General features: G+C 39.6%; 1 protein-coding gene across 2 annotated transcripts in view; it reads left to right on the top strand.

Annotated features, from left to right (window-relative positions):
- ASCC3 (activating signal cointegrator 1 complex subunit 3) overlaps nt 1–16,368 on the top strand; it is a 519,828-nt gene that overhangs the window by 415,618 nt on the left and 87,842 nt on the right. For both annotated transcript variants that reach the window (XM_084624580.1, XM_084624579.1), the window contains exons 31-32: nt 10,052–10,189; nt 10,282–10,402. In XM_084624580.1, the coding sequence (XP_084480706.1) occupies nt 10,052–10,189; nt 10,282–10,402 (259 nt within the window). The remainder of the gene's footprint in view (nt 1–10,051; nt 10,190–10,281; nt 10,403–16,368) is intronic.

Raw genomic sequence — 16,368 nt, 5'->3', positions numbered from 1 at the left:
GCGTGCACTTCTCTGTCTTCACTGCTGTTGCCCTAGCTGGATTCAAGCTAGCTGGAGTAGCCCATGTGCAGTTTTTGCAGTGCAGACTTACTCACAGTCTACTGAGCATGTGCAAACTGAGATTTTTTTCAAAGGTTTATAACATCCAAATCTGGGCAGATTTTCACTGGAATAGCGAAAGGCATCACCCTGACACAAAGGCCCCTCCCTCCCTTTCAAATTGCAGGTCACTGCCCAAACTGCAGGAATGCTAGAGTGTCTCGAGGAAAATGGCTCCAGAATTTTTTAACATGGGAAAAACAGTATATTTTAATAACATTATTCTTTGAGGTGGCTGAACTTTGTTGGCTGAAACATTCCAAAAATTTTCAGCCTTGGGCAAACACCTGACATGGAAAATTTTAGTCCATATTTTTAATGTTTGGCAAAGTTATAAGCAACTGAACACAGGGTCTTATAGTGGTAAGTGTTGGACAACCTTTATAGAATGTTATGTCAGCCTCACCCATCATAATTTAATACTGATTTAACAGTTGAGAAATTGACTACCGTAAGGGATTGGTAACAAAACATGAAGCATTACACTTCTATGTCACCAACTCAAATTCAGCCCATGTTAATGGTGACAAAGAGTTATTAGTATCTGGTAGCAGCTCTGTACAAAATTGTCTCCATGTCAGAAAAGCTACCACAACTGGCATTTTCATCCGTGTAAAACAGTCTTTGCAGTGAGGCCAAGGATTGTGAATGCAGGTGATCTCTCTGTATTCACTTTGAAACCCATTTAATTCAGCCATTTGCTGGGGAACCTTGTGGACTGGCACTTCCCACACAGTACTTGTTGTCCAGGAGGAATAAAGAGCTATCATTCTGGCTCATTTCAGTGGTACTATATCCGTGTTGTTGAAGCTCTGCACAGCTGAAGAGGTTAGAGCAGGCGACTGACCATTCTCCATTATACCATCCCTGCTGACCCCATAAATATCCAATCAGGCATTCAAATGGGTATTCATTCTGTTTAAAACAGTATTTAATTTACCCCAAGACCTCCATGGTTACCACTGATCAGCCACAGCAGAACTCTGCCTGTGGCAGCACAGGGATAGGGGGAATAAATGAGGCAGACATTCTTGTGGAATGGCTTCTGCCACCACAAACCAATAGGGTACTCCTCTCATGGTTCTTGGAGATTCATGGGGTTAGGAGATCACACCATCCAGAAGCTCTGTACAACCTCAAACTCCTAGCCCTTAAAGGAGCACTAAGCAGGAGACTCAACAATGAGAGCCATAAGAAGATTTCCTAGTTCTCTGGCTGCTCTTATTGTATTTTTTTTTCCTTTGGAAAGGAGCAATGTGGCCATTGTAACTACCTGAATTACCATTTGTCCTGGATGCTGGGAAATTTCCATTCAAACAGTTATCTACAAATCCCTATTGTATCTGCTTCTATTCTTTGCAACAAACTAGACATAAATCACAGGCAAATACTAATAACTTAGACAATATCTATTTCTTATTATTTTGTGTTTAGGCTAAAACAACTTCAAAAATTACCAGAAGGTCAGGTTTGCTAATCCAGTAAATTTAAATGACTAATGAGAGAGCCCCATCAGATAAGAGTTCACGCCATAATCCCTGGAATCAAGTTCTGCCAATCTTGACCAGTTGCTCAAAATGTAATTTGGACAGAAAAGTGTCATTTCCTGCATGTGGGAATAATTTGGTTCTGCCTGTACTGGGCAGAAATTATGAGATAGCGGGTGCCATCTACATTTCACTCCTTGGTTATAATGCGAAATAGGAATCTTAACTGCCTCCTAATAAAGTAATATCTAAAACACATCTACATTTGATCCTGCTTTTCTGCACCTGATGATTAACTCACTGAACTGCAACTTTTGTATGGTTTGTGTTACAACCTTAACTTTAGTTTAGACCAGCATAACAATTCCATTTCACTAGAAGACAGTAAGCAAGACAGCAACACAAAAGGCTTAGCTCAGTGCTCCTGCACTATTTGTGCCAGCTTCCTGCTCTTTGAGGAAGCAGTGAGATTACCTGAAGTTTACACAAGAGAAAGAAGAACAAAGAAGAAATTCACTCACAAGTAGAACATGTTATTGGCCCTAAATGGTTTGTATCTGATTACCTTGATATACTCCCTCTGAGTGCAGTTGGAGTCACTGAAGACACTTGAATTAAAACATCATCTTTCATAAACAAGAGGGACCTAGTTGGAGAATTATCTAAGTATCTTTGACTTTGAAACTTGCTCCTGACCCGTTGGCCTATCAGGGCCAAAATTTCTCTGCATGCTCTGAACCCATCTCCTTGGCTTTTAAATAAGGGGTGGACGGGAGATTGGCAGAGTTTGCGTCTAGCGTATTATCCTCCTATTCACTGTTGGACATTTATTTGCATTTTAGTTTATGCAGTGGGTGCTTGGAGCACAGAATAGTCATTTATCTATATTTTGTTTTTAATTTAAGTATATAAATATTGTCAGTGACTGTGGGCTTGCCCTATATTTTTACATCTAACCACCAGAACACAGAAGGCAAACGTTGTGTGTTATATGTTACAAAGAAAGTTTCGCAAAGTGACTTGAGATTGGTGGTGATCTTAAATGAGAGCAAAAATGCAAACAAGCTCTATTGTGATTTATTTTTTATAAATTTGGATCAACAGATTTTTTTGAAATTGAGCAAGATTAATCTGTAGTTTTGGTCTGGTATAAAGACATGCTGGGTTAGTCTAAAACTAATGCTTAGAGCAAAACAAATCCATCTTGTAACATTTTTGTGGATTTAGGTTTTTTTACTTGAGAATTCTAACAACTTCAAATTTAGACTGAAAGCAAACCCAGATTAGTGGAATTAGGCAAAATACTATCCAAACTGCCATAACTTTTTTCTGAGTATTAAACAAAGCTAGAACTGGCAGATGAGCTGGCAAACACTAAGCCTTACTCAGCTGTTTTTCATAATTCCATCTATAAGAACAGACTACATAAAAAAATAAATTGTTGTCCACTGGCTGAAAGACTGTCAGTTTTTTGTGTTTATACATAGGCTTGGAAGGATTAGGGGTTTTTTTGGTAATGGTTGGTAAATATAAATTTCGCTTCACGCCCACAAACTGCCCAAAAAAAGTTTTCATCAGTAATAATCAAAATTTATAGATAGGCAAAGTAAGAAAAATGCTGCATGAAAACTTATTACAGTTTGATTCAAGAATATTTACTTTGTATATTTTGACGTGATATTGACAGTTTGTCTTTTCATGATTGTAAAGCTTTAACTTTTTGAATCTCAAAGTCTATTGTCATTAAGTAATTATTGTATAACCTGCCCTAATTTCCAACTACTGTGAAAACTTAAATTGATAAAATAAATAATGCTTTAGATACATCATTTTGCACAACTGTGAAAATTTAAATTGATCGAAATAGAGAAAATGCTTTAAAATAAACCTTGATATTCTCTGCCAATTTTTTTTTTAAATTGAATTCCACCAAGCCTATTTATGCATTGCCAAACTGTTGTTTCTGTAGTAGCTGCTTGCCATCTAATAGCTTTATTTTCAATGAATTTGCAGTTGGTGCAAGTGAAGTATCTTGTGAGATTTAACAGGAGAGTATTAAGTGGGGGAAATATAAACTACCCATTTATGTAAACAATTGACATCTTCAAGCTTTACCCTAGACTTTAGTGGTTTTCTTTTGTCTTCAGCTGGATAGAAAATCTTATTTGTATAATATTTACTTTAAAAAATACAAGAGCACTCTCAGAAAACTCCTGGATTAGTTTTGTTTACTGATGTCATTGGTGCTGCTACATCAGAGCTAAATACTGGGTTCCATTTGCCAGTCAATAAAGCCCATAAGACTGCTTAAACTGGCTCCACACCAGTCTGATCAGTTGCAGGGCTCTCTTGCCTGGAATACAAGGGAGACTGAGAATCTGTGCCTGTTCCATAGACAGGAAGCAGTGAGAGCCTCACCTCCATTACCAGCTGATGCCCCTCTGTGTACTTAACAATGGGTCCACAGGAAGTGGCTGCACTCACTCGGGCATAGCTTCTTTTGAATGGAGAAGGTGCGGGGGTGGGGGTTCTTCATCTTTGTGAGGCTGAGAAAAATACAGATTTGTTTTCTGGATCTATGGCTGCAATACGCTGTGTAAGAGCTAGGTATTTTAATTCCTGGTGATGAGGGGGCGTCCAGAATGGGCCACTGGGAGATCAAAGCCTCCTTCTCACTCTGCCCTCCTTGGATAGCCATGAGGTGATACACTGCCTCGCTAACAGCTCTGCTTTGTACCTGTCAGCCAGGAGTGAATTGTTCAAGCTGATGGCCCATTCACTCCTTTTAACTACATAGGAAGTAACCCCACCTTTGAGATTTTAAAAGAGATGCTGCCACCTCAAGGTCCCAGTTTACCATATACAGCACTAGGACTGGGTGGCACCATGGATTGTGACCCAAGGAGGAAGTGGGATTAGGTAACTGCTTGGGGGATGGAGGGAAGGCATGGGGAAGGAACCAACCCTTTCCCCCTCCTCCAAATTGTGCTCACTTCTGTGGATGTGTGGCTGTGGAGTGGAGCAGTGCTGCTGTTTCCATACTGCAGAAATTATTAGAACCAATTTGTATCCCTTAATTTTGTTAGCTCTTCTTTTCTTTTCCTTTTCTGTCATGTTTGTATTGCTTTTTGTCTTAAGGACAAAATAGAAAATTAAAACTAATTAAGAAAGTGCTACATATTATTATTGAGCTACAATATAATTAGATAGTGCTTACCTAGCAAAAGAGAGTGAATTTAAGACTTTCTAGGATTTAATCCGGCCCTCCCTTGCCAGACTTTTGAATTTCTTCTCATATTTAAACGTAATGGGGAAACAAATCAACTACCAATGTACACCATTTGAACTACAACCACAATAATTTTCGCATAATATATTCATCATTTTAGTGTCTTGCATTTTGTTAAGATTATTCATTATGAAACCTTTGGATACTACTAAGTTACCAAACACAAACATACCTTCTGTAAATTATGATCTTTAATAATATTCATACAGGGCCACATCCAACTCCCACTTAGGTCAGTAGAAAGACTCCTCCTATTGATTTCAATGGGAATTCGATCAGGCCCACAACGACCTCTGAATTCAGAAAGAGAGAAACTGTGTGTGAGAGAGATAATTGTATGGTTATGTATATGGCATCTGTGTGAGAAAATTATGTGTATGTATACTGGGGGGGGGGGGGCAATATGTATACATATATATGAAAAAAAATAGGAGACCTAAAAGGACATTTGGCTTTTCTACCTCTCACCCTTAAATCAAAAAACCCATTGCCTCCTCATAGACTCATAGATTTTAAGGTCAGAAGGGACCATCATAATCATCTAGTCTGACCTCCTGCACATTGCAGGCCCCAGAACTTCATCCACCCACTCCTGTGACAGACCCCTAAACTCTGGCTGAGTTATTGAAGCCCTCAAATCACGGTTGGGGGGGAACAGCATATTTTTGTTTTGGAATACTATCACATATGAATACCTGGTCCTAAATAATAATAAGGGAACTTGATTGTATGTCTTTAGCAATTATCAAGAATGATCTCCAAATGTTTTTCGTTATTGAAGTTTAACTTACTTCTACAAGATGTTGTTTTTATGACACAAAAGTGTGTCATAAAAAATTAACATTTAGGTATAACAAGAAGATGTTTTTTATTTCATTTAACATCTGTAGCAGATGTGAAATATGTAATTATTTTTGTAAAAGACTTCATAACTTTCATGATTCTTTTGTTTGGCACATCTTTCTTTTATTGGGCATTTTAGACAATTGATAAGCATTATTCAGTGGCATATGGTCTGAGTCTGACGTGCTTTGAAAAGTGTACAGAGTACTAATAATGAGGATTCTGTGAAAATGGGAAAACCAGCACAACAGATATGCTTTGAGAAAGTATGGGGTTTTAGCATCTTGAAACAATATATCACACTCAAAGGGACAGAATTGGGCTGCACAATCTGTTAGCTCATTCTTGTCCAATCTGGTCTCCTCCTTTCTTTTGGAGCCAGCATTGTCATCAACTTGCTGAATTATACTCTGACTGGAATGTATTTCAGGCACAGAGTAATGTATCTACTTAAATGGAATCCTATCTTTCTACAAAAGCTTTTTAAGTATAATAAATTTTAAAATATAAAAAACAGTTCTATTAACTTAAAGTAAATGGTTCAACAGTTTACATATGTGCAGGAACAGAAAATGACTACTTACTTGTTTCAAAAAAATCTAGCATGTCTCGAGAAAAGTTTATTTCTGCCATTTATAATCTTCCTTTTTTTTTCTTTTTTTTTTTTTGGTAATTAATATTTTGCAATGATTACAGACTCCACTTCAGATTTCAGAGGTGTTTATTAACAGCTAGCTTCTTAATCAAGCGATATTATGGGGAAGAATGGGAGGGGTTTTGTTCATATTTCAAAAATCTATGCAAGTTAGCCCAGGTTACCCAGCATGAGCCCAATTCTGTTCTCATTGGAATCCAGAGAAAAATTCCCCTTGACTTCAATTGGGGCAGGTTTGAGCCCTAAATTAGTTTAATATTAACATATGTTAATATGTGTACATATACACATACCCCAATTTCAATGAAATTTAGATTTCCTTATAGCCATGTTTCTGTATTTAGAATGTTCTTTTTTCTATATCAAGAGTTTAAAAAGATATGTATTACTTTTTTAAACTTTAAGAAGGATGATTACATTTATATTCAAATATATTAAAATATATAGTAAAATGTAGAATGATGTGGAAACTTTGATGCGTCTTACAGTATGTCATGTTGGTGTTAGTATATTTTTTCTGATTGAGTAAAAACTATTAAATGTAATATTTACCTTATTATGTAGAGATATTTAATACTTATGCAATAAATAGGCATAGGGAAAGTATGCTTTAAAATAAATTGTCATCAGAATTTTAAGCCCTGAATTGTGCTATGGGTAGAAATAGTTTTGTTTATTATATTGATTTATGTAAAAGTAAGGGGGTGAGCTAGCAGTGACTAGGATTCTCTGCTGCTAGAATGACAGGATAGTAATGCATGTGCCAGCTCTCCTATAAGGGTTCTTTAGTTTTTCTGCGGTAAATTACACTGCTTTGCATGTATGAGTAACATCACCACAGGACGCTGCTGTAATACAAGTCAGGAGAAGAAAAAGGTAACCACCGCAGATTGCAAAAAGCAAGAACAACAACTCTGAATAAATTCCCGGCAGTGTGAATTTGGGATATTTTATGCTGGGAAGTACATGACCAAAAGGAATAGTACAGGTTCTCAGCTGAAAATAACTACATTGTAAAACTGTTATTGCTGAAGAAATATTCTGATTGGGTGTAGACCAGGGGTCTCAAACTCAAATGACCCTGAGGGCTGCATCACTGACACCCCACCCTTGCTGCCCCGTCCCCGCCCCCACCCCTTCCATGAGGCCCTGCCCCGCCTCTTCCCTCCCCTTCCCCAAAGTCCCCACCCCAATACCGCCCCTTCCCTGCCCCCAGGAGGAGCAGGAGGGGTGTGGGGTGTGACGGGGGCTCAGGGCAAGGACTTGAGGTGCAGGAGGGGTGCAGGGTGCGGCAGAGGGCTCAGGGCAGGGAATTGGGGTGTGGGGTGCAGGAAGGGTGAGGCATGCAGGGTGTGGTGGGGGCTCTGGGCAGGGAGTTGGGGTGCAGGAGGGGTGTGGGGTGTGGCAGGGGGTGGACAGGGAGTTGGGGTGCGGGGTGCAGGAGGGGTTCAGGGGCGGGCTCTGGCCCAGCACCACTTACCTAGAGCGTCTCCGGGGTGGCAGCGGCGCGCGCCAGGGCAGACTCATTCCCTGGCCCTTCACTGCTCTACTCTGCTCCAGGAAGCAGCCGGAACCACGTCCCTGGGGGTTGAGGGGAACACACTGCTCCGTGTGCAGCTCTTGCTGCTCCTACAGATACCTCCCCCGAAGCTCCCATTGGCCATGGTTCCCCATTCCCAGCCAATGGGAGCTGCTGGGGGCAGTGCCTGGAAGCAAGAGTAACGCACAGAGCCCTCTTCCACCGCCACTGGGGACACAAGGGTATGGTTCCAGCCGCCACGGGGTAGGCAGAGGGGCGTGCGGGGGCCGGGGGGGGGGCATGGGGAGCTTGGTGGGCCGCGTGTTTGAGACCTCTGGTATAGACATTATAATCAGCCAATTTAATCCCTGTTCTTCATGGAAGAAAAAGATGCCCAGATTATGTGTTAACCTGGTATCATAATATAATGTTCATATTAACTAAGAAATAAATGTCATTCGATTAATAAAAGAAAATAAATCAGTCCAAAGCACATAGTTATCATGAGATAATTGTACTAGGAGCCAAAACTTTAATGATATTTTAGGAAATTGGAATCTCTATTACTTCCATCATTGCTAAAGTAACTAACACTTCAACTAAAACTCCTTTTAAAATTATTTGAAATGCATTGCTGTGCTGGCCAAACTAGATTGTCTAAGTAGGTCAAATATATCAATATTCTATAAAGTATATTTTTATTCTCAGACCTTTGTAGAACTTATTTTTTAAAAGTGATGTGTTTTCTATCACGTTAGGAGGAGTCTGTGGAACTACATTATATGTGTTTGCTAGATATCCAAATCATTTTATTTGCCTTAAGAATATAATAAAGATTAAATCCCAGAAAACAGTTTTCAAAAAAATTAATGTTCTGAGCATCAGAAACAGAACATTTGAAAGGCTTTGAAGCAGTGATTATTAATATAACTAATGGACGGCTGCAATTGTCAGAATTTCACCACAATATTTTAAATGATGTAGATTTTTTTTATTAATTTTCTCAATATGATGTATATATTCACCAGATGTTGTATTGTATTGTTTCACTTGTCCTTTGTTTTGTTTTATTTGTTTGTAGAGAAAGACACTAAGTGACTATGTCATCTAGTGTTTACAATTAACAATGTTACAATAATCTGTGGTACAATATTGTTGATGGTACTACTCATGGTGGCATCAAGAAACCATTGACTAGTGACTAGGTTTAAAAGCCACTGGCTATAATTGTATTAAAACAACACGAAACAATAAATAGCATTAGCAATAAAATAATGGAACAAATATTTAGGGACAAATCAATAAGCATTTTGGACCAGAATGTGAAGCCTTTGCTTATATTGATGAGCTGTTACTCATAAGAGTAATCCCAGTGAAGTAAGTAGGCTCATTCATGTATTTAATTAATCATCTAGGCAAGTAAGGGGTTCACAATCTAGCCCTAGAGGTTAATGGAATCGTGAGCAGTAAGCAGCGTGAATTTGTATACAATAAATCTGTCCAGAGAAACCTGATCTTTTTTTTTTTTTGACTAAAATTGCAAAATCGTTGAATAAAAGAAAAGTAGTAGCTGCAGTGTGCTTGGATTTACTGTAGGATTTGGTACCATAAATTACAAAATCTCATTTGAAACATTAGTTGAATTGGACTGGATAGGAACATACGAATTGGAAACTGACCATTGAAAATGGCTAATATAGCGAAATAAATGGTGTAAATGACAATTTATTGAGTTGAGGGAGCATGTCTAAATGGATTACTTAGGATCTGAGTTAGACCCAGTTTTATTTTCATCATAATTAATAATTATGTTCTGAATTCGTTCTGAATAATAATAATAATTCGTTCTGAATAATTCGTTCTGAAATAATTAGTTCTGAAAGACGAAGTAAGCAGCACCCCGAGTACAGGGCTTGAAAGGGTTGTCTTTCTGATACTGGCACTTATAATTGAAAACTGTGCCAGGCAGACAGGGCACATACCAGACAGACCAGGATTCTTTCAGCATTCTCTCTGGGAATATAGACAATGCATAGCAAATTGTGGTTGCTGATAGAAAACAGGTAATTTATCAATAACAAGAAAGCTAAAATGTTAAAAACTTCTCAGAAGAATATTTAGTACTGTTCTAAATCACATAACCATCCTCTATGTTTCAGATGAATGATGTTATAGTGACAGTAAGAGATTCTAATCTGAAGCTGACTCTTGCATTTGGAATAGGCATGCACCATGCTGGCCTACATGAAAGAGACAGAAAAACTGTGGAAGAACTATTTGTGAATTGCAAAATTCAGGTAAATTTGTGTTTTTAATAATACCAAAATGAGATTTATATGCAGTTTTAAAAGTTGTGTCTTTGTTACATTAATCTTTCTTTCTGTTTTAGGTTCTTATTGCCACAAGCACATTAGCCTGGGGTGTAAATTTTCCAGCTCATTTAGTAATTGTTAAGGGAACAGAATTTTATGATGGAAAAACAAGGCGTTATGTGGATTATCCCATTACAGGTATTCACGTTAATCATACAGATTCTTAATTGCTGAAATGCATTTCAAGCATATGCAAATATGAACTTGAATAATTTATAGTTTTAGGAACTGAACCTATAAAAATCTATAATGGACACATGTTGGGATAGATTATTCGTTGTGTTTTTGTTGTATAACTGTGATTCATGAGAGAACTTGTTAAAGGTTTTTCATATATTCGTTTTTCCTTTTGTGGAAACCTTTCTCTTGCAAAACTACTGAGTTGGTATCCTCCTAAGAGGCCATTTAAAAAAAAAAAAAACTAAAAGCAAAGGACAGTTTTAACATGTACAGTACACTTTAAAGGAACACTGTAAAATCAAATTTGGCCTGCAAATAAATTATATAAAATAAGTTTTTAAAAAAAGTGTGAAAAGTAAATTGCTTCCATGAGTTTATTTTGTTAATATCCACTCGAAAAAGGGTTTTAAACAACTATGCATTCCTCTGCAGTGTTTGCGGTCGAAACATTGCAGCACTCTTAATGCATGAGAATCTGAAATTCCAATTGACTAATCTTGACTATAAACAAACTAATATAATTTTACTGGCCAAACTCAGTGAAGCTAAAAAGTAAACAAAAGCATAAATAGTGAAAGCTAAATAAACTGTATTGCAACCATTTTAGAAAGCTCCAGAGAAGTAAGACAGGAACAACTTTGAAAAGTTCAGACAAGGGAGAACATTAATTTGAATGGTGCTAAGCTTGGAGAGCCAGGACTAGCTAAAATTATTACAGGTTTCCTAGTCCATTTTATCTGTTATACTAAAGAAAGATAGTTTGATTTTAAACTATCTGAAGCTTGGCCAGAAAAATGCATTCCTGGGAATAATCTAAATGTTATTTGTAACATAGGTGGAGATTGGTTTCTTTTAACCAAGCAGTGTCACTTTGATAGAAGACAGTTGGAACTCAATACATTATAGAGGATGCCCATCCAACTAGTCCATCGTAGAGCTTAATTTAGTGTTAATGCTCTACACTCTTATGCAGGAAACTTTGGATCAATTTCCAGGCAAAGTCTCTTGCTTCTGAGTTCTGGCATGACCTGGGAGTACAGCTATAGCAGCATGCTTAACACTTTTGAGAGTCCTTTGTATCATTCTTTGGCTGCTCTAACAAAAGTACTAACAGTCTCCGGATAAGAACATATCTAGCCCTCCTCAGCTGTAAGAATAGTGATACCTCTCTTTAATACTAGTTGTGAAGAATGAGCAAGAAAGAACCCAATTTGTCTTTCAGCTCCCTAGCTGAGTCTGAAGGACTGGAAGTTAGAAAACCCTTTTTTTTAAGTAAATAAATAAATTAAACAAAATCAATATGGAATCAGTGAGGCACAATAAACACAGAGCCCCATTAAGCTTTTTTTATAGACTTGCCTTTCAGAGTATAGCTGCACACTTAAGTTTATTGTGAGTGGATTCTCGAATAGGCTTTGGGTATTGTGGGTCTGTTGATTCTTGAATGAGCTTTCAAGGGAAATGCCACATTCTGTACCAGTAGCATTTTCCCCCTTTTTTGATAGATTTAATTTTCCTGTCTGTAATTTCACAGAAAATTATGGTATGGGAAAAGGCTAGTTTTAAAAAGATCTAATAATGCTTTCATGTGGTCTGGTTTGAAAAGGTATTTTTTGTTGCTGTTTTAACTTTCTATAAAATAGTGTTCAGGGTATTTGTGAGTTGTGGGGAAAGAGATTGATGAGCAGTTTGATGAGCAGTGTGTTCTTTGCACTTAACACAAATTATCATATGTCCCTGGTCTTGTCTGCGATACAGGGTTTGTCTACACTACAAAGAAGAATCTGCATGACCAAGTCTCAGAGCCCAGGTTAATTGACTCGGGCTCACGGGACTTAGGCTGCAGGGCTAAAAATAACAGTGTAGATGTTTGGGATCGGATTGGAGCCTGGAGTCTATGAACCTCCTCCCTTGCTGGGTTTCAGAGCATGGGCTCCCACCCAAGCCTGAACGTCTGCACTACTATTTTTAGCCCCGTGAGCCCAAGTTGGTTGATCTTTGCTTTGAGACTTGGTGCAGTGCGTTTTTTCTTTTCATTGTAGACATATCCACAGAGCCTTTGCTGGCATAGCTTTGCCAGCAGAGCCCCCTAAGGAGATTGAACATATTCTATCAGAAGGAGGTTTTTTCTACCAGCATAGCAATACCACGTCCATCAATGACATTAGTTATGCTGACAAAAGCACTCTTATGTCTGCATAGTTGCATCTACACCAGCAGCTCTGTCCGCTGAGTCCACGCTCCTAGCCAGCCGCTATAGTTACGCCAGGAAAACTTTGTAATGTAGACCAACCCCCTGTCTCGCTTTCAGTTCTGCCCTTAGGATTGCCTGTTTGACTTTTGTTTAACATCTCATAGGAGCATGGCACAAATTCAGATGTGGTATAAACTGATTCATCTCCATTCAAGTTACCTGCCTATTCTAGGACTTAATTTGGTGCCTAGTGTACAATTCAGGGCAGAATGAGGTCCTTCAATTTTACTTACTCATAGGCCCATAGTTTGAAAATAATAGCAGTGCCTAAGTTCACATCTGAATTTAAGCATGGCTGGAAAGAGTACAAATCAGAGGTTATGAGGTGGGCCAATCTCTGATACAAGACGTTCACTCAGCCAGTTAGATTGCTTTTGACATTTCAATAGTTTAATCCAGTAGTTAAGAACAGTCCAGGCAGTGTATAGTCAGTAAAGAAAATGTTGGGTTTGGCTAGCTCTCCAGTGGATATTGGCAAAAATCATTTCCTGACGCCTTTTGGTAAATTTCATATGCACTATCGTACACTATTTTAATGCACTATCAAATAGCAGGAAATATTTCATCATTCTCCCTTGTAGGCATCTATTCATAAATACCATTTGGGAATCTATTTCTTTTTATAGTTGAACATCAGTCTTTAACAATGAACAAACTGCGTAAAGATTATTGTTGTCGTTTATATAGCTCATAGAGACTACAGAACAGAAAATATAGAAAAGGTAAACAGTAATTCATGCTTGAAAATTATTTTCTGGTTTCATTTATATTATTCATATCGAGGTAAAAGCTAGAGGCCCCAAACAAAGCTCATGGCTCTATTGGATGTGATGTAATACAACTCAATAAAATAAAATCAGTGTTTGCTCTTGAGAACTCGCAATCTTAGCTAGTACGGAGACCCAAACAAATGGATAAACAAACATAGAGAGTGGGGTGGGGTAGGGGACAAGGTAACAACAAAGACAGGTGTGTTTGTATAATTTGGTAACCTTAGTGCTCATAGCAGTCACAACTGGGCACCAGCCCAACCTGTATCCATCAGTGTGTTTTATAGACATCACAACAGAAGTGGATTTTAAGGACGTATTTGAGTCTTTTCATTTGAATGTTACTGTACCTGCTTGAATTCTTATCATAGGGGGAGCTAGTTGTGACCCCTGTATTTAGATTGTCTAATACTTTCCAGTATGAAGGATTCTTGTGATCTTTTCTTTAAGAAACAGCAACATCTCTATTGTTTGCAGTTCTTTGATAGTCCACAGGGAGAAATGCCTCAGATGATAGAAGATGCCTTTTCTTTTCCTGTGAAATTCCATGCAGATCTAGCTGAGTTGTAAAGTGTTAAAAATCACAATGTCCCTTCTCTCACTTGCATTCCTCACCACGTTTTTGGCAGCCTGACAAAACTACTGAATGTTCTAAAAACCCCACTGCTTGCCAGCACCAACTCACCAGCGGTAGAAGACGACAGGAGGAGCTACCAAGCAGCTGTAGTCGGAGCATGGGGAGGGGGAAAGCCAGAAAGCCCCCCCCCCGCCCCAACCTAGCATATGCCCCCAGTGTTCTATTTCCCGGCATGAGGTCAGATATTCCTCCAACTTCCAGGATGAAGACACAGAGAGAATGAGCATTGAACTGGGCTCCCCTGTAAGACCCAGGGATCCACCGTCACAGCGCCCTTCTCACCTTTGGGCGTGGAGCAAGAGCACCCTCCACTCCTAGGGAGATGGGGGAAGCAACAGAGAGAACAAAATCAGGCTGTCTTCCATAATGTCCCCCACCATGCCTAGTATTTCACCCCAGCACCCCATCTATTCTGTGGGGACCCCACAAGAGGCAGGAGCTATCACCTCCTGGCAGGGGAAGAGACAGCTCTACCCAGGTACTTATCTGGCCCTATACATTATCATAATATCATAGGGCTTCGCAATCTTTAATGTGTTTATCCAAACAACACTGTCACACCCCCACGGCCCCCACTCAGGGGGTTCCCTGGGAAGGTAAATCAGCACCGTATGTTGCTAACGCTGTTGTAGGCATTGCAACGTATTCTGGGAAAGGTTAAAGGTGTGAGTGTGGGTGAAAAGTTCCTTTGCAGGTTGCAGAAAGGCCGAAGAGGGAGGGAAAGAAAGCAAAGAACAGGTTAACTCGACACCTCAGCTAGCGCCATCTGAAGATAAGACGCTGGCCCCGGTCCAAGGTCATGGCCTCGACAAGAAAATGGCAGTTACATTCACATCTAACCCAACCCCCCCGCCAGCCATAAAAAGAGTAGAACTAAGCGGAGCAGAGCTGTAAAAATTACAGTAAAAATAAATAAAACGATAAAGGCCAACAGGAGGGAAAACAAAGTCTCTGGAGCCGGTGTGTTTTGAGAAAGCCGAGGAGGCCGCAGCGAGCCGGTTTTGGACTAGTACAAAGAGCACCAAAAACGGAAGACACCAAACAAGTACACCCCTGAGAGAACCCAAGACTTAAAAACCCTCCCGAGAACCACAACAAGTTATAAATCAACAGTGGACCCTAAACATCCTGTGCTCACAGGACAAAAAATCCTGTTCACCCCTCCCCCTCTTCTTATGTTACGCCCAGGCTTGACCAGCCTTGAACAGTGCGGGTGTGAGTATGAAAGTGGGTTAGGGCTTGGGCCACTAATGCTTTCTTCCTTCCTCTGAGTGACACTCCCCCCACCTGCCTAGCACTCTCCCCCTGGCCAGCACTCTGTTATTTTATTATTTTATCAATAAAGCTTTAAAACTCAGTTATGTGGTGTGCTCCATCATCTCCTCCCTAAAAATCCTGCGGCCTCAACCGAATCACCTGACGCCCCGGGCAGATTGGTAACATAAATCTGTCACAACACCCCTGTGAGGTCGGGAAGTGCTTTTATCTCTGTCTTACAGATGGGTAACTGAGGCACAGAGAAGCTAAGTGACGTGGCCCGGGTGTCACAGAGAGACTGCAGCAGAGCAGGGAATTAAACCCAGATGTCCCAAGGCCCAGGCTAGTACCCTAGCCACTGACCATCCTTTTTCACTATGTGTGGGAGGCTCCTCTGAGCACCCTTTAGATCAGTATGTGGTAACATTCCCCTATTCTGGCATGCTAATGTAGCTAGTCCTGAAGCTCAAATGATAGAAGTCTGTAGTTGTTCCCACAACTCTGGGAAATTACGTTAAAAAATGTTAACATAGATTTCATAGAATATCAGGGTTGGAAGGGACCTCAGGAGGTCATCTAGTCCAACCCCCGGCTCAAAGCAAGGTCAAGCCCCTAACTAAATCATCCCAGCCAGGGATTTGTCAAGCCTGACCTTAAAAACCTCTAAGGAAGGATAAAGAAAAGGAGTACTAGTGGCACCTTAGAGACTAACCAATTTATTTGAGCATAAGCTTTCGTGAGCTACAGCTCACTTCATCGGATGCATCCAATGAAGTGAGCTGTAGCTCACGAAAGCTTATGCCCAAATAAATTGGTTACGCATCTGATGAAGTGAGCTGTAGCTCATGAAAGCTTATGCTCTTATAAATTGGTTAGTCTCTAAGGTGCCACTAGTACTCCTTTTTTTTTTTTGTGAATACAGGCTAACATGGCTGCTACTCTGAAACCTGTCATTAAGGAAGGAGAATCCACCACCTCACTAGGTAACCCATTCCAGTGCTTCACC

The sequence above is a fragment of the Lepidochelys olivacea genome, assembly GCF_965140295.1.
Source record: "Lepidochelys olivacea isolate rLepOli2 genome assembly, chromosome: 3".
NCBI classification, from domain to species: domain Eukaryota; kingdom Metazoa; phylum Chordata; order Testudines; family Cheloniidae; genus Lepidochelys; species Lepidochelys olivacea.
This window is presented reverse-complemented; position numbering and strand designations above follow the sequence as displayed.